This window comes from Oryzias melastigma, linkage group LG5 (assembly GCF_002922805.2).
Source record: "Oryzias melastigma strain HK-1 linkage group LG5, ASM292280v2, whole genome shotgun sequence".
NCBI lineage: Eukaryota > Metazoa > Chordata > Actinopteri > Beloniformes > Adrianichthyidae > Oryzias > Oryzias melastigma.
In genome coordinates, this window is record NC_050516.1 from 6,688,705 (window position 1) to 6,714,614 (window position 25,910).

At 42.5% G+C, this 25,910-nt stretch overlaps 1 protein-coding gene across 1 annotated transcript in view; it reads right to left on the reverse strand.

Annotated features, from left to right (window-relative positions):
• Positions 1–25,910, reverse strand: part of smg1 (SMG1 nonsense mediated mRNA decay associated PI3K related kinase) — a 100,054-nt gene that overhangs the window by 60,191 nt on the left and 13,953 nt on the right. Inside the window, exons 4-23 of the mRNA XM_024269146.2 lie at positions 25,227–25,363; positions 24,929–24,987; positions 24,332–24,545; positions 23,573–23,698; positions 23,429–23,501; positions 21,668–21,765; positions 21,427–21,600; positions 19,318–19,539; positions 18,659–18,760; positions 16,464–16,754; positions 16,166–16,296; positions 9,455–9,616; positions 8,084–8,202; positions 7,928–8,015; positions 6,686–6,787; positions 6,452–6,592; positions 5,447–5,673; positions 4,674–4,873; positions 1,630–1,791; positions 1,395–1,549 (exon numbers count right to left, since the gene is read on the reverse strand). Coding sequence (XP_024124914.1) covers positions 1,395–1,549; positions 1,630–1,791; positions 4,674–4,873; positions 5,447–5,673; positions 6,452–6,592; positions 6,686–6,787; positions 7,928–8,015; positions 8,084–8,202; positions 9,455–9,616; positions 16,166–16,296; positions 16,464–16,754; positions 18,659–18,760; positions 19,318–19,539; positions 21,427–21,600; positions 21,668–21,765; positions 23,429–23,501; positions 23,573–23,698; positions 24,332–24,545; positions 24,929–24,987; positions 25,227–25,363 — 2,983 coding nt within the window. The remainder of the gene's footprint in view (positions 1–1,394; positions 1,550–1,629; positions 1,792–4,673; positions 4,874–5,446; positions 5,674–6,451; positions 6,593–6,685; positions 6,788–7,927; positions 8,016–8,083; positions 8,203–9,454; positions 9,617–16,165; positions 16,297–16,463; positions 16,755–18,658; positions 18,761–19,317; positions 19,540–21,426; positions 21,601–21,667; positions 21,766–23,428; positions 23,502–23,572; positions 23,699–24,331; positions 24,546–24,928; positions 24,988–25,226; positions 25,364–25,910) is intronic.

The following is a 25,910-nucleotide window of genomic DNA, read 5'->3' on the forward strand; positions in this document are numbered from 1 at the left end:
TGCAACTAATACTCAGGAGCGACTCATTTGTGATTTTCAAGACATCAATACGCTCATTTACTCGTTATTTTCCACACTAACAACCGGTTGCCTTTTAGCGGTTGTTTCCCACTAACAACCACTAGAGGGCGCTGTAGGTTTGTGTGTGATAGAGTTGTACATTCATTTATCTTATATTTGATTTGTATGATTTTAACCTCTTTTCTCTTTCTGCTCATTTGAGGTCGTGCTCAGCTGGTATCTGGAAGGATGCAGTCATCCTAGGCTGAAGGCTGTCTGGAGGCTGACACATTACAGATACTCAAAGATGCTGACGCAGACCTATTGCATTGAACTATGACATTGATGATAGTAGAACCAGTTTGAGGCTGTTTTTCCTTCCACACCTTGAGAACAGCAAATGTAAATAAAATAAGACCGCCCCTGAAAGGTTATAAATATGGAAACCCTGAACCAAGATCTTCAGAGCGGATGGAGACTGGTTTGAACATTCTCTGTCTATTCTCCTTGTGCAAGTAAAATCTGATTTAAGAACTGACCCCTCTCTTGTCTTCCTTTCAGAGAAATGTTTCAGGTTGTTTGAACCTAACAGTGTGTCAGTATTTGCTGCTGACAGAAACACAGAAAGAATTGCCGTTCTAAACAAATATGACTGAGAATCTGATCGTTCTCCTCATGGATGCTTATTTGCATTGATAAATTATTATTATTATTGTTTTTATTTTTCTCTGCTTGGACTAATGCTGGACAACAAGCCATCAAACTGGGTTATAAACAGACAGAAGAGCAGCTAAAAACAGTCATTCAGATGCAGCTCCTGCAGGTTAGAGGGTAAAGATTGCCGTAAGAAAAAGAAAAAGACTGAATAATCTCCTGAACCCAAAATGGAGACATGATTATAGATGTTTTTGTGGAGTTCTTTAAAATAAATAACTTAACCTCTCAACATCATCCGTGTCTTCCATGTATTTTAAATGAGAAATACAGTCAAAGCCCCCATCATGTAGCGAAGAGGCTAAAAGATACCTTCTCCACATGCAATGGGAGTGTCTAGTTTATGAACACATTTTTGCACAAACACTGAGCATTAAATTTGACGCACGTCAAAAGTGGCAGTGGACTCGAATTTGACGCATGAATTGAGTTTGGTGTCAAATGTGACGTTACGTGTTGAATTTGTTCATAAATGTTGGACTTTTCTCTTAAAGTTGCAACTTATACTCCAGAGCAACTTTTGGTTTGGAAAATATGGTAATAGAGAATACTGAAATGATCACAATCTTTCATACTCTTTCATGTTGTGCTCCACATGAACCCGCTCAATCTTTTATAGCACACCTGATCTGCCGTGCGAATAGTTGAGAAACAGTGTTGAAGCATGGGGACATTCTCACCTGCCCTCTGCCTGCAGAGCCACAGAGGACACCCAGCCAAGACTCTTCCCACAGGTCTGCAGGCTCCAGGCCGCCAGTCCCTGGATTGCCTCAGGACAGCGCAGTTCACACAGAGCTTCCACCAGCAGGGCCAGAGGAACCTCCAGCTCTAGAGCCTGCTAAGAGCACAGAGCGGGCAGTCAACTGCCTGCAGCCTCAGCTCTGAATGTGACAGAGCACCCCTTCATGCACAGACCTGAGAACTGCTGCTCCTAAACTCAGTCAGCAGGTCGAAGCCATGGCGAACGGTCACTGCCGGCTGGCCAGACAGAAGCCCCACCCTCATCAGGGCCAGGCGGATTCTGGTCAGCCAGTCCTGGCAGGTCTGACGGTTGGTGTAGAAGAAAGTCCTGATACCCTGAAACACAAAACACATGTGATGTTGTTCTGCAGGCCAACATCAAACTGGGAAACAGCAAGAGCTAAGTGGACAGGAGAAACGCTTCAGCAGCAATCCAAGTGCTGTGGTGCTGGATTCAAAACCATCTTATAGAAAACATGTTAGAAATCTTATTTATACTCTATATTAATGATGTGGGTCAATCAGTTTCAGAAGCCAACTTGCACTTTTATGCCGATGACACAGTTATATATTGTTGTGGATCATCTCTCCTTCAGGTTATAGAAACCCTGCAGAAAGCTTTTGTTGCTGTCCAAAACTCCCTTCTTCAACTGAAACTAGTGCTTAATGCAGACAAGTCCAAATTAATGCTGTTTTCCAATAAAAAAGTCCCAGATGATCTTCCTGTAGTCACCACTCTTGAAGGAGAAGTCATCGAGGTAGTGGAGGAGTACAAATATCTTGGTGTTTTAATTGACAACTCTCTCACTTTTAAACCTTTTATCGAAAATCTCTTAAAAAAGCTAAAACTTAGGTTGGGTTTCTTTTATCGTAATAGATTGTGTTTCTCTTTTAAAGCAAAAAAATATCTTGTGACTGCAACTTTCCTATCTGTGCTAGATTATGGTGATCTTTTTTATATGAATGCACCTGCCTCATGTCTTCAAAAGTTGGACAGTGTTTATCACTCTTCCTTACGGTTCATATCCAACTGTAAAGCAATGACACATCACTGTGAACTGTACAAGCGAGTGGGATGGCCTTCTCTCTCCAGTAGGAGGCAGTACCATTGGCATATTTTTATTTACAAAGCTTTAGCTGGATTACTGCCTCCCTACATTTGTGAATTACTTAAATACAGAAACCTTCCCTCCCACTCCCTACGATCAAATGACCAGTTGTTGTAAAAACTGTCAGTGAGACTTTGGATACACCGAGTCAGATAAACACATATCTACATGCAATGATCCTGTCCACATAAATGACTCCACCCCTCTGAGGTCACGTGTTGCTCCACTCATCTTAGAAATCTCAAATGTGTAATCACATGACCAGAAATCAGAACTTTCTATTGGACCCCCTTGAAAACGAGATATTGCATCTCAAGGGGCATTCCATAAATAAATACATTAAAAATTATTCCTAAAAAGACCCAGATTTAAAAAAAATATGCATTTGGTTTAGGTTTATACTGTATTTCTATTTGTATTTTGCATTTTGTCTGTTATTATGGCCCGCAGCAGCAGTCTACTGACTGCGAGGACCATATTGTTTTTGCTTTGACATTCTATCTTTCTGCGCCTTTGAGCCAAAATTTCACCCCCGCCATATAAACGAAAAGTACCTCAAAATTTTATCACACCTAGGGAAAATAGAAAGTGAATTTTTGCCATGTTGCGCGTGTGGCGAAGTTGGAAAAATGGCGATTTTTACGTTTTTCAACAATATGGGAAAACGACACTTTTTTTGTCCGATTTTCATGAAACTTGAGAATCATGTCCTCAGCTCGAGTCTACAACAACCCAAGAAGTTTCATTGACCTTTGACCTTGGGAAGAGGACGGCATCTTGAAATGTTAAAAAAAAGCACTTTTACTGCTATCTACAAAAAGAAATACCTCCTAGGGGGTTTGGCCATAATTGGGAATGTACTGTGAGAAAAATGTTGCAATTAGAAGTTGTAGAATTTGAATGGCGTGCGAGAGGGAAGGTCGCAACCGCCACGGTTTTAGCTCGCTCGCACATATTTTGGCCGATTTGCGTAAAAAGGATATTCGCGCTTCCGGGGGCCCAAGCTGAACGAAACGATATAACTTTCGAAGCCGCAATGCTTAAAATGAAGCCCTGGTACACAAAGAACCGTCGTGGAAATAACTGCTGACTCAGCAAAAACTAAAATTTAGTTTGCAATTCGAGAACGTAAACAGCATGCATTTGTCGGAAATATCCATGGCTAAATTAGAAAATATTACGGGATGGCTCCACGACCTAGGGCTTGGCGGCCATTTTGTTTCGAATTCTGGTATTTTTGGAATTTTGAATGCGCTAAACAAACCTTTGAGCATATTTGGGAAGGCACTGGTGAAAGAAATATGGTATTGGAAGATGTAGATTTTGAACGGTGTGCGCGTGGCGAGTTCGCAAATGTGGCGTAGTCTTAATACACCACAGCTTTCAATGGATTGATCCCAGGCTGAAGCTTTAACAAATTACAACTTAAAAAAAAATATGACCATATAAGGAATGTAGGCATGGTTAGCAAATAACCTCCGTTGCTAAGGAAATCCAAAAATGTACTTTTGCCAATTCTTGCAAAACTAACGTCAATCTGTTCGGTGCCCTCAGGCAAAAAAAACATAAAATGGTTGCTATGGAGATAAAACCAACAGAAAAGCCGCTATTTTGAAAAAACTGCTTTTTCAGTCAATTTTTCACATCCATCTCAGACCAGCTAAAGGGGAGGTAGGGTTTAGTGATGCATAGTAGCTGCTTAGCAGAAGAGCTTGTGGCAGAGGTGGACGTGGAGGGCGGCGATGGTGCGTAGGGGCAGGCAGAGAGGAAGGGGATTGTGCGTAGGGGTGGGCGGTGAGGGCAGGTAGCGACTGCGGGCCATCCAACGCCGCCCGCGGCTTTAATGTTATGTTAGTTTCTTCTTAAAATCTGCTTCATTTCTGCAATCACGTCGACCTGCCAGAGGACTGCGGACAGGAGTTAGGCTGTGACTAAAATCTGGCAGATTTACATTTGATATGAAATGTTTATTAATAAACAGTCTCTTTCTAAATAAATACACAAACACTGGGATGATATCCAAAGCAGTGAAGGTGAGCCCACACAGCAGTGCAACAGGACCTCGTAGAGTCCTTCCAGAACATTCACTGTCTGGAGGAATAGTCCCACCTTTGGTGGAGCGGTGAGCGCGTTCGCGCAGCCCTCATAGGCATTGTACATGAGCTTCTCCAGGTTCTCCAGGTACTGAAGCAGCAGAGTGAGGCGGAGCTGGTTTGAGTGGTGCCCGTCTCCATCACCTCCAGAACCAGCCCAGGCCCCAAGGTCCTGCTCTGGGTTCAGACAGTATGCAGCCAAATTCCGGATGATCCCTGAAACACAAATGAAAACAAACCATGCTGGAGGGGGGGTTCCTGACAGTGCATTGCATAGGGCTGTAACAAGTATCCGGGTGCTCCGATACTTGCAATGTGCTCCCAAAAATACAAGAGCTTTTTTTACATTCAAAAACTGAGACTGAAGTTCCGTTCACTGACATAACTTCTGAAAAAAATGACTCAGCCTCAATACTAGACCTTTAGCTTCAGTGTTTCAGTACTTTCTTTCAGGTTGATTTTTATGTTATTTATATTACGGCTGAACTTGACCAGAAAGTTGACCAAAAAAACTTGTTTAAAATGACAAACACAATCTCTGTCTAAATCTTTGTGTTTTTAGCAATTTTGGTGATTATGATCTCCTGTTCTAAATAGAAGTATAAATGTTGGGGATTTAATACAAATAATTTCAATTTTCATCCATCCAGTAAAAAGACACACAGATAGCAACAAACAGATTAATAAGTTAGAATCGTGGTTCCATTCGTGAATCGAAACGGATCATCACCTAAGGAACGATCCACAGCCGTTCCATTGAACTTGCTCCCCCAATGCCCAGTGTTTTACCTTCGATGGTCTGGAAGGTGTCCTGGGCTCTGCCCAGAGGGGTGCGCAGTTTGGACAGCACAGTGAATTGTGCTGCCTCCCACACTGCCCACTGCCACAGAACCACCTCTGTTTTCAGAAGAGCCCACGGCACCACGTCCAGTCTGCTGTGGTCAGACGGCCCCCGGCAGTCTCGCTTCTCCAGCCGCTGGCAGCTGTGGTACAGGCGCTCCAGCCACGGGTCCTTACTGCAGACGGGACGCCCCACACAGAGGTCATTGTTAGAAACAGTCCTGAGGACCAGGACTGTGGGTTCAGCAGCAACATCACTGTTCTGTTTCACTTTCCCTTTGGACTGTTTGGTTGACTGCTTCAATAGTACTTAACCACCAGCTTTTGTTAAATGGCTCTATAGATTGGTTTTCTGCAAACAACTCTTTCAGTTACAGATGCAATCCTCTTGAAGCTCATTTTGATGTCACTTGTTTACCACAGGAAACGTTTTCCACAGATATCTTTGATAGATGAAATCTGTGTTTTAGGGCTGTGGAACCCCTCACTACACACTTTCTACACTTTTCTCAGACAGACATGAACCTTTTCACTCTTTCTTAAACTCTCAAAGTTCAAAACTTCATGGTAGAACAACTCCAGGATAATAGAAAGAAACAAAGATCTGCTTGAGATCACAGTTTTATGTAATGTTTTGCATCTCTGTACAGGAAACACTGGGAGATTTATTGACAAGATCAACAGCCAATCATGACGTAGAACACAGCTGCTGAAAAAAAGACAGGCAGAATTGTACAAAAAAATATCAGCAAAACAGCGAGACTGTGAAAAGTGAAGTGAATAATGAGGAGCAGTAGTCTGCACAACTCCTCCGCTCACTTTCTCCTGCTTTGTACGACAGATGTTAAGTTACTGCACAGCATCCTACAGTAAAAATGACCTGAAGATGAGCTTCTCTGACAGGAACCCGGCTGCATCAAGGTGTTCCACAAACCCATGAAAGCCAATGCATACCCTCCTCGGTGCAGAACTCCATACAGGATGAAGCTGATGAGGTCACTGAAGTCCTGCGGGTGAAAGGTGGTGCTGTGTGCGCGGCTCATGTGGTGGCGAATGGCCAGAGAAATGCGCCTCATCTCAGAGAGGCTGTGGTTGCTGTTCAAGCACAGGAAAAACCAGCATCAATATCAAACTGGCAGTGCTGAGTCAATCAGAAGACTCAGTCTGGCCAGACCAACCAGGTCCTACCTCAACGCCACATCCAGGGGGATGCTCCTGAACAATTTGGCAAAGGCCTGCCTCACTCTGACTGTGGAATGGACCAGCTGGACTCTGCACACATCCACACATCTGATGGGCACAAACATGAGCTTCAGAAAATGATTGCATAGATTGGGTGAGTTTAGACGCAGGGATCAGGGCAAGCTGTACAGGTTAAGAAGTGGTCAGGTGGAGGAGATAAAGAGGAGAGAATATTCCCTCACACACACCCTGACACACGCAGACAACAAACGCACGTGCATGGCAGAGCTGACGCTAGCAAAGAAGTCCGAAGCGTGTCTGTCTTTATCCAAAGTAGATGCAGACACGGCGCGCTGTCTAAGATGTAACAAAACCGTAACAGAAAGGGCGGGGACAGCTGTAACCAGCCCAAACACCACTCTACATCCAGTAGATTCTGGAGGAGAGGTGTGCTCGATTCTTAGCAGTTAGAATCCAAAGCAGTAATTCCTGCACTTTGAGATTAAAGTTTTTCTTTTATACGTTATTATATCAGGCATTATTTGAATAAATGTCCTTGTTACATTGCTACTTAAGTTAAAGTCTCACCAGTTCTGACCATTGAAATACACTTTATTTACAGATGTATAGCAGACTGAAAAAGCTACTAGGGTTTGTATTAGCTGTTGTTCAAATTATTTGCGGGTAAAATAAGTTCTGCAAATTTGTTGGAATACATTAGAACCATACACTCTTACTATGTACTTGCATTTTTTTTTCCTCAAGTATTTAAAAAAATATTGGTTGATTATCGGCATCGACTGCAAGAGGCCGGAAAATAGTATCGTACATCACTGCTAGAAACCATTTTAGAAGGTTTTTAAGTAACTGACTGTTGTATGACAGGAAGCTTTGCATCTGATCAGAAAGCTGTTTGATTCCTAAGGCTTAAAGGATGAAGTAGAGCTGTGAAAAAGACGCATTAGGAAATATTTGCTCTGTTTTTGTTTTTATCTTATACTTTACATTGAACCCTTTAACATTAGAGCTGTCCCCAGCGACAGGAAGCAGCACACTCTCTGAATTTCTGATACTCTGTTTATGTCACTGACAACATTTCTACAGATTTATAAATTAAGTAAAGTGTTGCATACCAGTGTAAATCTGGGCTACAGCTTTATTGGTTCAGAAAACTCACAACAACTGCCCTGATCCCCCCCGGTGTTGGTAAGGGGGGCTCAGAGGTAAGGCAGAAGAGATACAGCTCACCTCTGCAGCAGCTCCGAGGACAGCCACGGCAGGAGGAGCTGCAGGCTCAGGCAGCTGTGGAGGCACACGCCATTATCTTCATGCAGAGCTGTTAGGAAAGAAAGGAGCAATGCATTACTGTGAGCTGGGCCAGGGGTAGATTGCTGCCTCACTCACCATTGTCCAGAAGGCCTTTGCAGAACCTGCTGAAAGAGGGGAGGGAGAAGAGGGGGCTGTATGTGTCCGACTTCATCATCAGCAGAGAGATCTCTTGAGCCCAGGTCAGCAGCAGCCTCCTGTGAAGCCACACACGTTACAGGAGTTCACCACTTCCGTCCAAGTCAGAATGTGATATAGAGCAAGATTACAAACATGTAGAATTCATACATAGAAGTACCAGCTTTCTGGCTGTTACTGTACCATATCCATCACTCTACAGCAGGGGTCTGCAACCTGGGGCACGCGTGCCGGAGGGAAAGACAGTGGCACGCCGGGGTGCGACAACAAAGCGCACTTGATCTGTCGTCAATTTGTGTTTTTTTGGATTTGAAAAGAGTGACATTCTCTTCTCACAATGATCTTTGATACCCCATGGCATCACAAAGAAAGGGCCCAATGATGCAGCGCTGTCCCTTCGACCCCACCCACCTAAAGAGGCCGACCAGCCCAAACCATGACTCCACCTCCTCCTTGCTGGCATCACGGCCTTGTTGAACATGGTGACCATCCACCAGAACCCCCTATTCCATCCATCTGGACCATCCAGGGCTGCATCAGTGAATCTGTCTGGGTCCACTGCAGTTGTTTCTGCCTGTCAGTGTTGTTTAGGGGGGTCAATAGAAAGTTTATGTAGAACTGCAGCCTCTGGAGGATCCTACACCTTGATGTTGGAGAAACTTCAGAGACTCCAGCAGCTTCAGACATGTGCTGCTGCTTTGTGATGGTATTTTAGCAGCTGCTCTCTTAATCTGATGGATTCGTCTGCAGAAACTTTCCTGATTCTGGATTTATCTGCACCAACACGAGTGGGTCTGAATCAACCACAAATCTCTTCATAGTACGATGATCATGCTTAAGCTTTCCTGAAATATTTGAGGTTTTCTTATCTTATCCAACTCATTGACCTACTTCAGTTTTTTCAGCAGCAGAGATCTTTTTTCTTTCCCATATTGCTTGAAAATGTTGGTCAGCCTAATAATGTGGAACGTTCTGCTTTAGCAGTTTTTCCTTTCATTTAACTCACCTGATAAACTAATGATCACAGGTGTCTGAGATCCAAAGAGTCTCAAGACACAATACCATCCATGAGTTTAATTGGAAAACAGAGAATTTTATCTTTTGACACTAAAATACAATTTACGAAATAATTTGGAACACACTGCAAAGTCATTTGTGGTCACATACTGGTGACACACGAACAGCTTAGCATAGCATCATTCTGACACTGGAGTATTTTCACCGGAGAACAAATGAACTTCTTTAAGCCAGAAAAAGACCCAAGATAAACCAGAGGATCAATTCCAAAATGCTGTGTGTGCAGGAGCAAACCTGGCCTCGTGGTGGAGGTGCTCCTTGGACAACAGACCTCCCAGCAGGCTTAGCAGCGTGCTGAAGTGCTTCTTTGTTGCTGTGGTAACAGTGCTGATGACAGCACCGTCGAACAGAGAGGGAGAGGAGGACGACAGGCTGGATGAGATGAAATGATCGTGTCTGCAAAGAAAAGGAAAGAGTCGCGGAGAATGAGATGCTGGAGGCAGTTTGCACATTCAGATTCTCAGGTTTGTTCTCATGTAGCAGCACATCAACACAAAACCCTGCCCTCCATGTTGGTCACAGGAAAGTTTTTCGTGGATAATCTTTGGCACCTTCATGGAAGATGCTTTGTCCAGCAAAGACTGGGTTCAAAAGAGGCTACATTTAACAGACCAACCACTGCCGGGCTCTCTGATGTTGAAAGGACGATGCTAATAAAGTTGAAAACACTGGGAACTCACGGTTTATAAAATGCTGTTTTTTGTCATGGCCGTACGTTTAGTTTTGTTTAATTTATTTACAACACCTTAAAGTGTCACTCAATCCTTTTTTATCCATTTTCAAAAGCATTCCCAGTGTTTTTAATGATCATTTTGATGTTTTAGTCAAAATTTAAAACGGAGTGGTTTTCCAGGACATAGCTTCATTGGAAATTCACCTGAATTGCAGGATCAAAGCTTACACTCCCTCCCACTAGCATACAGCCCCTCCCAACTCAAACCTAACATGAGCAGTGCAACAAATATCAGTGCTATCCAGCTGTAGTTCTGATCCAGATTCCAGCTCAGATGAAGAAAACAAAGACATTCATGGATCTATTTGTCTGCATCAGAATGGAGCGGAGCAGGAATCCTGTAACCCTTCGATTACACTTTGTTCGCAATAACTATACTGCTCACAAAAATTAAAGGAACACTTTAAAGAAACACATTAGATACATCAGATCTCAATATGAAGTTGGATATCTATACAAATACCGACAGGGCAGTGTCTTAGGAACAAAAGGATGCCAAGTATTTTAATAGAGTTAAAAGTTTTCAGCCTACAGAAGGTAACTTCTGAAATGAAGATGTGGCAGGCTAGTCCATTTTTTCAAAACTTAATTTCTGAAACTCAAAATGCTTTTCAGTATCTTGTGTGGCCCCCACCAGCTTGTATGCATGCTTGACAACGTGGCGGCATGCTCCTAATGAGACAACGGATGGTGTCTTGTGGCATTTCCTCCCAGATCTGTGTGAGGGCATCCCTGAGCTGTTGTACAGTCTGAGGAGCAACCTGGCGGCGCCTAATGGACCCAAACATAATGTCCCAGAGATGTTCTATTGGGTTTAAGTCAGGGGATGGTGAAGGCCATTCAATTGTTTCAATTCCTTCATCCTCCAGGTACTGCCTGCATACTCTTGTCACGTGAGGCCGGGCATTGTCGTGCATTAGGAGGAAACCAGGACCTACTGCACCAGCGTAGGGTCTGACAATGGGTTCAAGGATTTCATCTGGATACCTTATGGCAGTCAGAGCACCATTTCCTAGGCAGTAGAGGTCTGTGCGTCCCTCCATGGATATGCCTCCCCAGACCATCACTGACCCACCACCAAACCTGTCATGTTGAACCACGTTGCAGGCAGCATAACGTTCTCCTTGTCTTCTCCAGACTCTTTCACGTCTATCACAGGTGCTCAGGGTGAACCTGCTCTGGTCTGTGAAAAGTACAGGGCGCCAGTGGTGGACTTGCCAATTCTGGTGTTCTTGAGCAAATGCCAGTGGAGCTCCACGGTGCTGGGCAGTGAGCACAGGGCCCACTACAGGACGTGGGGCCCTCAGGCCACCTTCATGAAGTCTGTTCCTGATTGTTTGGGTAGAGACATTCACACCAGTGGCCCTCTGGAGGTCATTCTGTAGGGCACGAGCAGTGCTCAGCCTGTTCCGCCTTGCACAAAGGAGCAGGTATGGGTCCTGCTGAGGGGTTGAGGACCTTCTACGGCCCTGTCCAGCTCTCCCAGAATAACCACCAGTCTCCTGAAATCTCCTCCATGTTCTGGAGATTGTGCTGGGAGACACATTAAACCTTCTTGCTGCAGCACGTGTGGATGTGCCATCCTGGAGAAGTTGGACAACCTGTTCAACTTCTGTAGGGTTAAGGAATCTCCTCATACTGCCAGTAGAGATAATTATCAAGCCAAAATCAGCACGAGTGGAAAACCAGCCAAAAAAGATCAAGAGGGAGAAACTTGAAATGACCTCCACATTAGGGTTGGGCGATATGGCGATATAAAACCGTCTAACGATCTCCAAAGCTGATGATTGTCATTTTTGAGAGATCGTTTTATCACGATCTTCTACCAAAAGCTGCAAGAGCGAGAAGGCAAAAGCTTGTTGACTGTTGTGACTTTAAATCCGAGCTGCTGCTCCTACTCCACCTCCTCCTGCTCCTCCTCCTCCTCCCTGGTGTTTTTTCTTGTAATCAATGACATATATTACTGGATTGGAAGTAACATGACATGCGGCGTGACAGACATGCGCCATCATTATGAATCGAGTCTTCTCGAGTAATGAATGACGGAGGTCCGAAAAAGTAACAAAAGGAGACGCAGTGTTTTACAATCGACTTCAAAAACTGACAACAAAATAATCTGATGGAGAGGAATCATCACAGAACAGGAATCGCATTTTAATAGAGAGAAATCAGGCTGGGAACCGTGAACTGTGTGCTAAAGTAAGCGCTAGCTTCTCGCGAGTAGCATGCTAGTTTGGTTCTTCGATGTATGTTTTTATTAATGTTTCATGTTTTTAAACAAGTCTGATGTTAATCACACATATTCACGTTCAACCTGCACAAAAACTGATGGAAATTCATGTTGGAAACACGTAAAATGTGCGAGCAAGATGCACGTTGCTGCATTGTTCTGCTAGCTCGTGGCTAGCTACTTGAAGAGCCTAAATCTTATTGTCGGTTGCACTTTTTTTTTTGTCTTTGTAAGAAGTGCAAGTGAGTTCGCACATAATTTTCTTAATTGGCGGCGTCACTATTGAGCTTTTTTCTTGGTCATACGGACCAGAGAAAGCCCAGCTAGAATAAACAGCGCTAACATTCACAAGCTTTGTTTTATGGATTTTAGCACAGAGGCAAAATAAATACCCAGATATTTAGAAGTTGTTCATTTGACAGCAATGCACTATCTGTAACAGTAGAATGCACAATTCTTGCACTATTTTCAGATTAGTCTTAATAGATAACTATTTAAATATACCACAAGATCAATAATTTTCTAAGCTTTAATTTGAGCCATATTTTGTAAAAATCGGTTGAGAAATGAGGGAGCTAGCCCAATTTTTGTGGTTGATGTCTGCCTGTCCTCCATGTAAACAGCAGCGTTCTGCTGCCATGAATCAATGCATAACAATGACGCCTGTACGTGCACGTCTCTGTCTATAGCAGCAAACAGGCAAGGGCCGATCCAGTAATATATATCAATGCTTGTAACACATTTGAAATTAACATTTCAACTAAAATCATTCTAATTCTATTTTTGTCAATTTCATTTATTTTAAAGAAATCGTGATGAAATCAAAATTGTGAAATAAAATTGAAAAAAAAATCGTGCTTTTTTTTCCATATCGCCCAACCCTACTCCACATGTAACACCAGTCCTGTTTTGAGGGTTTTCTAATGGTTGCCACTGAAGTGCACCTGTTGTTAATTCCATGAACACCAATACAGCTGAAATTGATTAACGAGGCCCTCAGCTGGTTAACCAACCAGAAAGTTATCAGACAGGTTTAACTCTATTCATGACAGGCCCAATAAAAAAAGGGTTCCTTTAATTTTTGTGATTCAATTCAATTCAATTTTATTTATATAGCCCAAAATCACAAAAGAATTTGCCTCATTGGGCTTCAAAGTATACGAACTTTTATTAAACAGCATTTTGTTGTCTCATCTGCTCATGATTCCCCACAATTTGAACAAAGTAATATTTAATTTTCTTTATACATGTCCTCCATAATGACAAAAACTCTACAAGAACAAGTAAAAAAAAAAACACACACCAAAAACCCTGTTTTAATTAGAATGGATCTTTAGTTTCCATTTTAACAGTTAAGGGAAATCTTTATCATAATTTAATAGGTTATTTATTAATTGTTGTGTTCACCAAGTTGAAACTGGGTGCAAACATCATACAGAGGACGAGGGGTAAATAAAAGGTTTCTGATTAGTGAAAACTTTTGAAAGTGGCACTAAAGAATTTCCCTACAGCGAAGCTAAAAAAAGGAAACTCAAGCACAAAAAGTGTATAATGGATAAAAAATTCAATGTAAAAACTGCGGCCGTGGTGCAGTGGTAGGGCGGTTGACTCCTGATGGGAAGTGAGCGGGTTCAACTCCCGCCTTGCCCGCCCATGTGTCAAAGTGTCCTTGGGCAAGAAACTGCCTCTGGTGGGAGGTTGGCGCCAGTGTTCAGCAGAGGAGCCACCACCAGTGTGTGAATGTGTGAATGGGTCTGTGACTTTGAAGCTCTTTGGGCCCTCAAAGGAGGGTAGAAAGCGCTATACAAGTATACACCATTTACCATTTACAGCGATGATGCGACTTTTTGTCCTGAAGGATAACCTTAGTCTAAGTTCAAAAGCATCTGTGCATAATTGGTATTTCAGGAAAAAAACTAATTTTGCCTTTTTAAATGACAAGGAGTTTCCACATATCAATAATGTTATTTACTTATTATTCTTTTTCAGTTAGAATGTACAATCTACTTAATGAACAGAAGGATCAAGACCAAGTCATTTAAATCCCTACCCCATTTCTTCGTTTATGGGATAAAGACTGGTACAGTCTGAAATAAATATAGAAGCTAGGGCTGGGCGATATGGGAATTTTCATATTGCGATATCGTTTTTTTCATTTTGTGCGATAACGATATTAAAAACGATATCAATCAAATAATCAAAGTAATCTTTAATGCAAACAGCTTTAGGACTTCAGATTTTTACACCTTAACTTTGCCCCCCCCATTAAATCTTAGTTAGTTCAAATTAAACTTATATTATTTTTTGTATTAACTGTAGTATTGAAACTAACTGTGAGGAACATTTAAATATTTCTAATAAATATTGTACATATACATAATGTACACAATAGTTAAACCATAACGGTGGTATGTTTTCAATAGGCTGTACAGAATTTCTGATTTATTTTAATCTGACTGCAGCACATACAAGTTCCTTTCAAATTAAAATTAAGTCTTAAAAACATTGTTCTAAAGCAGCAAATATATTGCAGTTATTTTTATCTTCTGTTCCAATTTTTTTCTGAACATAAACTACAGGTACTGCTGTGCAGCAGAAGATAATAAAATGTAAACTTAAAATAAACAGTTCTGATAATAGATTTAATCATCATTTCACTCAGTCATCTGACATGTGTACATGTTGGAGGATTGATCAAACACATAAGATCTCTTCATTTAGTGTCATGTCAGGAGTCGTTAAAAACAAGTTTATTTTACTATTATTAGATCACCTCATTAAGAAATGAGCATAAACGGCACAAATGTAACTAACAAATTCATTTTTGATACATAATAAAACAACAAATTCATGATTGATACATAATAAAACAACAAATTATTGTAATTTGAAGCTCTATACAAAAGATTTTGGTTAATATTTTAACTAAACCCTCAAACTCATCTCAACTCCAGAACCACAATTGAGTCCCCGCCCCCCTGTGCACGGCTGTTACGAGCACGTGCAGTATCTCCTTCTCTCCTCTTTCAGCCCCGGTGGCCCTAATACTCCGTCGTACCATAACACCGATGTTTACAGAATTCAACTTTGCCGCAGCGCACACACATACATGTATCTGCAGACACCCTGGGTCCGCCTGCATTCTGCTGCTGGCGCTGTCTCACTCATATGACGTCAACGCGTCACGTGACCCGAATCGAGCCGTTTCTGAAGCAGGGCGAAATGCGAGTGTGATTTGTCGTTGATTTTGTCAAACTTTACAAAAACCTGCGTTTGTCAACGGTAATTATTTGTTATTTTTGATACATTAGAACATATAGAATATATCTGGATACTTATTTTAGCTTTGTCCCAGGGCATTACTAACCCTTTAAACTCCTGATTTTAAAGCATGTCTTCTCTCCCTCACACTCTGTGGTCTGTCGGTAACAAACAGCTACGGAAGAATAATCCAGTCGGACCGAACCATTTTCAATGTAGAGGAGGGGGGTCCGGTGACGATGTTTCCAAAACAAAATATATAAACATCGTTACCTTGACATTAAAAATAAAAGTATTTGCGATTATATATTGGTTATTGGTTTACTGAAATAATGTTTTCTGTTGTGTCCTTTTGTCATCATTCGGGGCCTCCTGCCCCCCCCTCTCAGTCTGGGCTCCTAGAATCAGCCGCTCCATAAGAAGAAGAAGAAGCGCGGCTCTTCCGGGGGTTTCTACCGTGTTCATTTAAAACAAAGGTTTATCGCAATAGACTCATTTCACTATCGAAAAAAGTAATGTCGCAATAACGATAATTATCGTTTTATCGCCCAGCCCTACTTTCAACTAGATTTTATGTGGGTCCATTTCAATGTGAAGGATAGATTCTCTGGAATCCAGAAGATAAATGAAAAAAAGCATCAGAAACTCATACAGACTCACTGTGTGAAAATGAACCTGTCTGGTGCTTAAAAAAGACACACACATAAAGGAAGTGTCTTACCGCGTGCAGTGAGAGTACAGGGAGTACAGGATGGCATACTGGACAGCAGGGTAGCACACAGCAAGTCCAGAGTGGACCACCGTTAGGTTGTGACTGAGGAGGGCGAAGACCGTCGGTGACAAAGCCCACATCTACACAAATTAAAGACATTTCTATTTTTATTTATGAAAATGATGAATGTCAGAAATTCTCAAAGCAGCATCTCAGACTGCTGTGTACTGATCAGGAGCTACAACAACTTTTCCTCAGAGAACAGAATCTTAGAGCAGGTATTCACAGTATTCTGGCACACACTCACCCCAATAAGGGAATTCTTGGTGTTTCCAATGGTGGTTAGAGTGCTGAGGTTAAAGATGAGGATGAACTGAGCTTTGTCCTGTGGCAGGGAGAGGGATACAAAAGAAGGGTGCTGAATACTGAGCCAGGGGCCGCCTGGAGACGCTTTGGCGCCGTGGGGCTCCTGGTCTTCCATCAGGCTGGACAGAGCGCAGGCCATCTCTCCCAGCACCATCTTGTAGGCTGCTTCCAAGGTGGGGATGTTTTTCAGGCTCAGCAGCGCCTGATAAACAGCATGGACGGCACACGTCACCTGTGAAGGAGATGTACAACGAGAACCACACATTAACATTTCTGAAGTATTCATTCAAGCAGCAACAAAGCCTCCTATCCTCATCCCCTGGATCAGAAATGTCTTTTCAATAATTTAATATATCTCTGTGAATTCGTTTTAATGTTTATTCCACTGATTAAAGACAACTATAACAGTTCAACATTTCATTTCAATATTATAAATGAAATGGAGCAGAAAAAGCACCAACTTTTAATGTCTGCCCCCTATTATTCACTAATCAACATTTCTGATGAAATGATAAAAGTTGTAACCCAGCCATGATACTATTTTATTACAAAACACATCATAGAAAAACTTGCCATCTCATGCATTTTCACCATACAAGATTTAAATGAGTTCATCCATTTAGATTGTTTTTGTTTTCATTGCCTATAAATGGACATCTTTGATGGAAACTCAGCTTTCTACTCACTGCTCTGAATCTGGATTTAAAGTAATGCTTTAACATGTCTTTTAACATGTTGTTTAATAGGTAAATATTGCTTAATTACGCTTTAACCAACATTGAAAAGGGACCTTTTTTATAAAGTGTTGCCCACTTCTCTTTCAATCAGAAAAACAGTCTTTTACTAAGTCTGTCCCCCTGTAACTTCAGCTGATCATGCCGTTTAGTTTGGGCTGATGAAGCAGCAGAACATGGGAGGAGTTTGAACGGCATCCAGACTGAACTGGAGGATAATCCTGCTGGACTCTCAGCAGCAACAATTTCATGAAGTGTTGATATGGAGACAGCGGCGTCGTTACACACTGATGCTATCAGGTCTATGATGCTACGCTAATGAGCTGTTTTATCTATAGACAGGGTCAGAAATTAAAACCAAATGCAGGCAAGACCTCAGTTTGGCGGGTAGTGAAACTATTTCACTAACCAGATGAGGCAATAGTCATCACCTCTTAATCTATATGGTGCCTAGGATGGTAAATACTCCATCAGTGTGAATGTGTCAATGACTGTAAAGCACTTTGGGCCTTCAAGGAAAGTAGAAATGCGTTGCACAAGTACACACCATTTAGCACTTACCATTTTAAAAGAAATTCAGACACTATGCTCATTACTTTTTTTGAATGATGCCGCAAATTTCACAAGGTGAAACTCTAATCAATACGAGCATTTTTATACATCTATTTATGACTCCACTGTGTTCTGATGATGAAAATGTTGATGTTTATTAAAAAGTTGAATTTAAAGAAGTTTTTTTTTTGGGGGGGGGCAAAAATCATTCAAACGCAATGCATTGTGGTCTATAATCACTAATGTAGTGAGCATCAATAGCATTCTTTGTATTTGGATGAATTAAGTTTATAAATTTATGGATGAGGTGCACCTCAAAGATAAGCTATGTAAAGGTTTCTACAACACTGCTGACTGGAAGATGTCTTGTTTGCTCTACACTTCCTCCAGAAAACACCATTTTCAAATACTAAGCAAAACTTTGGTAAAAAGTCTGATCTTTTAGGAGTTAAAAGCACATATTATCTAATGCTGTCCAGAGTTGCACTGCAACGATCCAGTCTGTCTTTTATTTTGAAAGGAAATCATACGAGCTTCTGTCAAATGTTAAAAAAAAAGAATCACATTTTAAGAAAATAGAAATGTTTCTTTATACGTCTGTTTCATTCATGCCACAGAAGAAACATAATTCATATTAAAATAAATTGTAATGAATGCAAATAAGCATCAAATTACTGTAAGACTTTGTAGCTCTTACTAGGTTTTGATCAGTAGAAAACAGGCCAAACAGCACAGCTCCTTTACAGTGAAAGGTGGCAGTCCCCTGGTCTAGGATATCAGTCGTCATCATACTATCCTTCATCTTCCTAAAGACCATCAATCATGGTCGATAACGCGGTTGGCAACCCACCTCTTTTTCTGGGTGAAACCGTAGATTCAGCAGCTTCGAGTCTGGGGCCAGGATCTTTTCTACGAAGGACACAGGAAGCTTTGTGTTGACCTGATCCACAATCTGAAAGATAGACCCACACAACAAAAATTTGGTCGCATTTGCGACTAGATCTTTCATTGTTGCCTCTAAAAAAAATTCCTGGTGCACCAAGCCAATCTGGGATGAGAAAAAGAGACACACACGTGATCTCCGCGACTCCAAAAGTCTCACTCCTGTATGTCTGTGCAGGTATAAAAACCTCCAATAATAGTTTTTATTATTTTATTAGAATGTACATCTGAAGGAGCTTCCACACCGGCTGCGTCGGGGCGCATTAAAGCGGAGTCAGTTTGGGTCCATGCGCACGCTGTGCGCGCGTGCCTGATGATGGCGGCAGGTGGAACGAATTCAAAACAAATTCAATACTATTCAAATCCTTCAACACCGGAGCTTTAGCTCCAGTGTTTAGGATACATTCTTTCGTCTACCGTTAAAGCGATGAGCGTAATTCCAGCGGATCCTGAAGCGGAGTATAAATATAAATTAAGAACATGGAAGAAGACTGGTTCTTGTTACACAGTGGGACATCACAGGTCAGCACGCTGCTGATTGTGAAAGGAGGGAAAACTCAGATTTACCAGTGTGAGCAGACTAAGTACTGCCAGACTGTAGTCCGAGCCGCAGGCCCGGCAGCACTGCAGCTGGTCCAGGCCGTAGGAGAGGACGGCATCCATCAGCTGACCGCTGGGCTCCAGGCTGGCCAGAAGCACCCCAACGCACTCATTCCCTGCCGTGAGGACAGCCTCAGAGAACTGGACCTGCTTGGCTGCTGTCAGACATGCCAGAACTCTGTTCAGAACCTGTACCAAAATAATCAAGAAAATCACAGTCAATCCACTTACATGTGAATGATCCAATGTGAGAAAAAAAAATGGATGGATGAACGACAAGAAAAAGTTTTTAAATTATGAGTCAATAACTTGGGATGAAAACCTGAGGAGTGATTCAGTCTTCATCACTTCATCACTCCTCATTTTCTTGTTTTCGGTTAAAAAGCTCTTCAAACATTTCTACAAAAATGCTGGAAATCTAAACGTGGTCCTCAAAGGTTCTTCATCACCTTTCAGCAGCTCCAGTGTTTGTAATTGCCCTGACAAAATAGTTGATTAATACTCAATTGGTAATCCATTGAGATGTCCTGGTTTGAAACCATGCATGTCACAGACGGTTCCCCTACTTACACCAGCACATGTCCAGGTCCGTCTTCAGATGATCCAGAGGATCATGGGAGAAAGTCATGTGATCAGATGAAACCAAAGTAGAACTTTTTGGTCTTAATTTACTCGCCATGTTTGGAGGAAGAAGAATGTTGAGTATCATCCCTACTTTGAAGTGTGGGGGTGGTAGCATCATGATTAGGGCTGCCACAAACAATTATTTTAATAGTCGACTAGTGGCCAATGTTTTTTTTTTGTTTTTTTCCGATTAGTCGACTAATCGGGCAATAATTAGAATGAATGTAAAACACACATCTTAACCACTATTAGCTCTAAAGTGTTTAAGCTATGTGCTAACTAGACGAACTATTTTTCACTAAAGATAAAGTTTTGGTCTCACTGACTCAAACAGAATTCGAGTGCATTTTGTGGTTCTGAACGTTCACAACTGTATTCAGCTTCTCTACACTCTGACTCTAGAATTCCAGACTGTCCGATGTTCTTGCTGCTAGCAGGAAAGTGATGATTTCTCTTGTCTGCAGAAAGACTTGATCTCTTTAGAGAGCAGATGTTCCTTCAGCAGAGACGTTTCACTCTGATGGGGTCCAGGTTTATGCTTAAGTTTAGCTAGATGATAATCTCTCTTCAGTGTAATCATACTCAGTCACATTTTTTCTCTTCAGGTGTTCATCACTGTAGTGCTGCCATGAAACACAAGTTCTGTCTTGCAGATACTGCATTGGACACTTTTGTCTTATTTCTTTATGTTTCTCATTTTCAAGCTCTGCTGGTGTGTTGTTATGGTACCCGAGTCTTCCTAGAACTTCCTGTGACATCACTACTGACCAGATTAGCACTACTGCACGTGTGTCAAAGAGAATGACAGACCCGGCATTAGAAAGTGCATACTGTGGCTTTGAGGAAAAAAAGCTAAACGACTAATGGGCCACTAAATTAGTCAACTATTTCAATGGTCGACATAGTCGTGACTAATTGATCCTGACAGCCCTAATCATGATGTGGGGTGTTTATCTGCACATGGGACAGAACAATTGCATTGTATTAAGAAGAGGGACAACCTCCGCCCCTCAGAGCATTGAAGATGGACATGGCTGGATCTTCCAACATGACAATGACCCAAAGCACACAGCCAGGAGAACCAAGGACTGGTTCTGTAAGACCGATCAGGGTTCTGGAGTGGTCATGCCAGACTCCAGACCTAAAACGAAAAGAAAATCTATGCAGGAGCTCAAACTCTGTTTCTCAGCAGCAGCCCAGAAATCTGACTGATCTGGAGAGGATCTGTGAGGAGGAATGGACCAAAACCCCTCCTGCAGTCTGTAATGGAAAAACTACCGGAAACATTTGACCAAACAAAGACTACTGGACCAAATATTAGCACAGATTTTTCTCACTAGATGTACTTACAAACAACACAGGTTTTAAATTTAAATAAAAATGGCAAAAGCATAAATGTTGCAATTCCATCCGTACTATTCGTAGCACCTCCCAGACATGAGAGCATCTTACGTCAGCAACGTAGACTTCAGTGATGGGGGGTCCTCTGAATGGACTGAACCTCTCTCCGATGCTACGGACCACGGTGCTAAAGACCCTCAGCAGAGCCGCCAGCTTGGGCAGCGAGACCGAAGGTGGGGGGATGTCTTCCTCCACCCCTTCATCCAACGTCACATGGCTCAGATCCTAAACAGAGCAGAGTGGGTCAGGGCTGGAGTGGCCATCTCTGCCAGCGAGCATGCAAGAGCTTCACCTCTGCATATGCCTCCATGTCCTCCAGGAACTGCCCCAACAGGGTGGTGGAGAAGGTCAGGTCAGCCACCCAGAACTGCTCAAGACTCTGCAGCCAGCCTGAAGAAGAAGAGGAGCACGAGGTCTGTGAACACACACGATCCCTCAGAAAACATCCATTACCAGAAAAGGGAGGAGTGCCCAAAACCAGACAAACGGCAGAAATGTCTGCACCTGATCAGACTCTAAGTTTCAAAGTTTTTGCATTTGTCCGTTTGACCTTTACCCCCTTTAGTTGAGGATTAACTCTCCTGTTTGAGGAAACGATGCACACGCATCTATTTACTCCACGTCCCAAGCGGGGCCTTCTCCGTACTCAAAAAACATCCTCAGAGTTTGATGAAGAGCAGCACTAACCGGGCTCCATGCTTGGTGGTCATATAGATCAATAGTTCCCCCTCTGGAAGTGTTCTGACTGAACTCTGGTCCAGTCCAAAAACAGCATCCACCCCATGAGGCCCGGCATCCTTCACTGGCTGGTTTGATCTTTAGTGCTACGACCTTTCAGAACTATTTAAATGCAATATGACTTTCTTTAGACATAGACAATTGTGTGTTTTGTTACAGACAGTCTGCTTAACATAGACTAAAAGTTTGACTCAAATCATCTTTTGTAAGTGTTCCCACTGGTCTAAATTATGATTGTACCTTTTTTAGCTAAAAATGTAAAACCTGTCGTTTTCTAGGACATAGTTTCTGCAGACTGATAGGAGTTCATCAAAAATGTTAGTGTGGAGAGAGCCAACTCTCATTTCCCATGATCCCTTTGTTTACACTGTCTCCTACTAGTTTACAGCCTCACAACTTCAAGCTAACATTAGCAGTGTAACAAACATGGAAATATTCAGGCAGTTTAGATCCAGATTCCAGCTCAGACCAGGAAAACAAAGACGTTCATGGATCTATTTATTTGCAAGTGGATGCATCAGAATGGAGAGGAGCAAGGAGACTTTGGCCTGCTGACTGTAATTTCAACACAACAAACTTTTGCAGATGCAATTTTTTATCTGCTTCTCATTCACCACCATTTGCATAAATACAATTTAATCCAAATTTTCTTTATATACATGACATCCGTTGTAAATGGTAAATGGCGTATACTTGTATAGCGCTTTCTACCCTCCTTTGAGGGCCCAAAGCGCTTCACAGTCACAGACCCATTCACCCATTCACACATTCACACACTGGTGGTGGCTCCACTGCTGAACACTGGCGCCAACCTCCCACCAGAGGCAATTCAGGGTTCAGTGTCTTGCCCAAGGACACTTCAGCACATGGGCGGGCAAGGCGGGAGTCGAACCCGCTCACTTCTGATCAGGAGTCGACCGCCCTACCACTGCACCACGGCCGCGAAGAGAAAAATGCCACAAGAACATGTTAAATAAAGCTAAAACAGCATTTTCATGAGAGTGGCTCTCTGGACTAAAACTGCTCTGGTAAAGAAAATACGCCTGGAAACTGAAGTGATGCATCAAAAAGATGTCTCCTTGAAGGAGGAGACAAAGCTCAAAATACCACAGACACAGTTAGGAAAATTCATCGATGGGTCAAATTCAGGGACATCCAGTGTGAGGGTGTGGAGAAATGTGTTACTCTAAAAATAAGATAGAATAAACTCATTTTGTTTGTACTAATTATATCGTACATCACATTTAAAACTTTGTAAATTATTCTGTTTTTGGGTGGAAAAAAAGAGTGTGCATGTGAAAGAGGTCCATCTGACCTGAAACCTGCTGAGTTAGGGCCTGCTTCTGAGTGTGGTCAATGTGCCAGCCCACCAGGATGTCCACAGTGTCCTGAGGAGGAACCAGAACAGGGTCAACTCCGCAGCGTCTTCAAAGCAGCACGAGGAGCACAGATAACTCACCCTGAAGTTGGTGCTGAAGACATGGGGGTAGCAGCGGGCCACCTGCAGGATGCACCTGACGCTCTGACAGAGCAGCTCCGGCGTGTCCACGTTCTCCAGGATGGACTGGAGGCTGCTCATCACCAGCTGAGATGAAACATGACCGTTACACACCAGGAATAATAGTTCAAACAAACTGATGTTTGCTGTTGTTGTTTCATGACGCTCAACAGTTGCTGTCATTGTAACGCAATGAACCATGGGTAATAAAACAGACACCAATCAGTCACAAAGTTGTGACAAAATAGCATTAATTGGACAAAGTCGTGATGGTGAGAATAATTGCAAGAATTGGTTCAATTGAGTGAATTTTTGAGATGACGACATTGCAAAACCCTGGAGGGTCTGTTCCAATGATGCTTGCGCTGAACGAAGGCGGACGTGACATCAACAGTGTAAGGGTAGATCATCAACCATGATAAATCAAAATCCAACTCACCCCTCAGTAGAAAACGCAACATCCATCATCAAATAAAAGGATAACTTTTTTTTTTTTGAAAAAAATGAATTGCCCTCTGGAACTAATACATTTTTCTGATTCTGAATCTAAAAATAAGAAAGGATTTCAAAGTGGGAGGACTTAAACAATCCCAGGGAGTTCCATATTTAATAGCCTCACTGTAAATCACTAGTTCTATGAAAGATTTTTGTCTTGAAATGTGACAAATATCAATCCAGGCTGAATCGGTTATCCATCGGATGGTTCACTTTTTTCCTGACCTGCATGATGTGAGAGAAGGCCTTCCTCTCTCCAGCCGTCTCCAGGGCGTGCTGAGCTGCTAACAGGTACAGCAGCTTCACCTCATCCCGGCTGCTCGTGGTGAACTTGGAAAAGAGCCACTTGAAGATGCGCTCCGCTTCGTAACTGAGCACCGTGCACAGGAGGCCCAGAGAGGCTGCCGCTTCCTGCCGCAGCTCCCACAGCAGCTTACTGCTGAAGATGGACACAGGAGGCAGAGCGTCACACACACCAGGGCACAGTGCAACATCGGATCTCAACAGGGAGAGGGATCCAGAGACCGGCTGACCCCTGCAGGGACAGCTGAAGGCATTTCAGAGGATGTCTCAGGCCTCTCCTGAACCCAAACATGCTTTGCCTGTAGTTCCAGTTCCACAGCTCCATTAAGTAAAAGCATCTTTTCATGTGGACGCCGGGGTGCACAAACCCAAGTTTAAATTGTTTCTTCTTCTTTTTGAGTTTACAGATGCTAATTGTTGGGAAAGATCTGGACAGGCACTGTGACTTTATCCAGGTCCAGGACTCCCCATACCAGCACATGATAGAAGGAGAACGCTTCCATGGCAGCAGACCCTTACCTCTCATTTAAAATGTCATTCAAGGTGCTGAGGATGGTTTCCAGCTGTTTGACCAGCGCCTGTTCAACAGAAAAACTGTCAGAACAACATTGCTTCTCTGCAGACCTGAACAACTGTTTGTGACTCTTGACCCTATGAGTGTGTGCTTTTGCCGTTTAGCCTGAGAAAAACATGTTCTTAAAAGGGATATTCATCAGCACACTGATTAGACTCATTTCACAGAAGACTTGCAGAGAATTCTAGTGTTTCAGAAAAAAAAGCTCAGAGCACCAAGACAAACTGGAAACATCCAACTAACCACTTTGCTGTCTCCGTGGCTGATGAACTCCCTCAGCTGTTTGAGGGTGGCCAGCCTTCGCTCTCGGTCGTCCTCCCTGGAGACCCGACGCAGCAGGTTGGCCAGCCGAGACTCCTCTGAGTGAGCCATCCCTCTGTCTGCAGGACAAGCAGCAGAGCGCTCGGTTTACTGTCAGCAAACTCCACGTGCTAGGACCACATCCATGACGACACGTCACTTCTGTACAGATACAAGCTACTGAACTCACTTCAGGGAGTGACATGGCACCAGTTGTACACACCTAGACCGAGATGAATAAAAAGAAAGCTTCCAATTCATTAAAGAATGAACTTCAATCTGATAATAGTAAAAATTAAAATCAAAATTCTATCAAATTTAACCAATGAAAGTCAAACATTGCTCATCAACCATCCCTCAATGGAATTGTTGACCAAAATAAAATCATGAAATTAGGGCTGGGCGATATGGGAATTTTCATATTGCGATATCGTTTTTTTCATTTTGTGCGATAATGATATTAAAAACGATATTAATCAAATAATCAAAGTAATCTTTATTGCACCTTAACCCTCCCATTAAATCTTAGTTAGCTTAGTAAGCTTTATTTACAGATCTGAACCTTTTGGCGACTCTAAATCAAATCATCAATGACGCTGACTATCCGGGTCGGTAATGCAGAGTTTC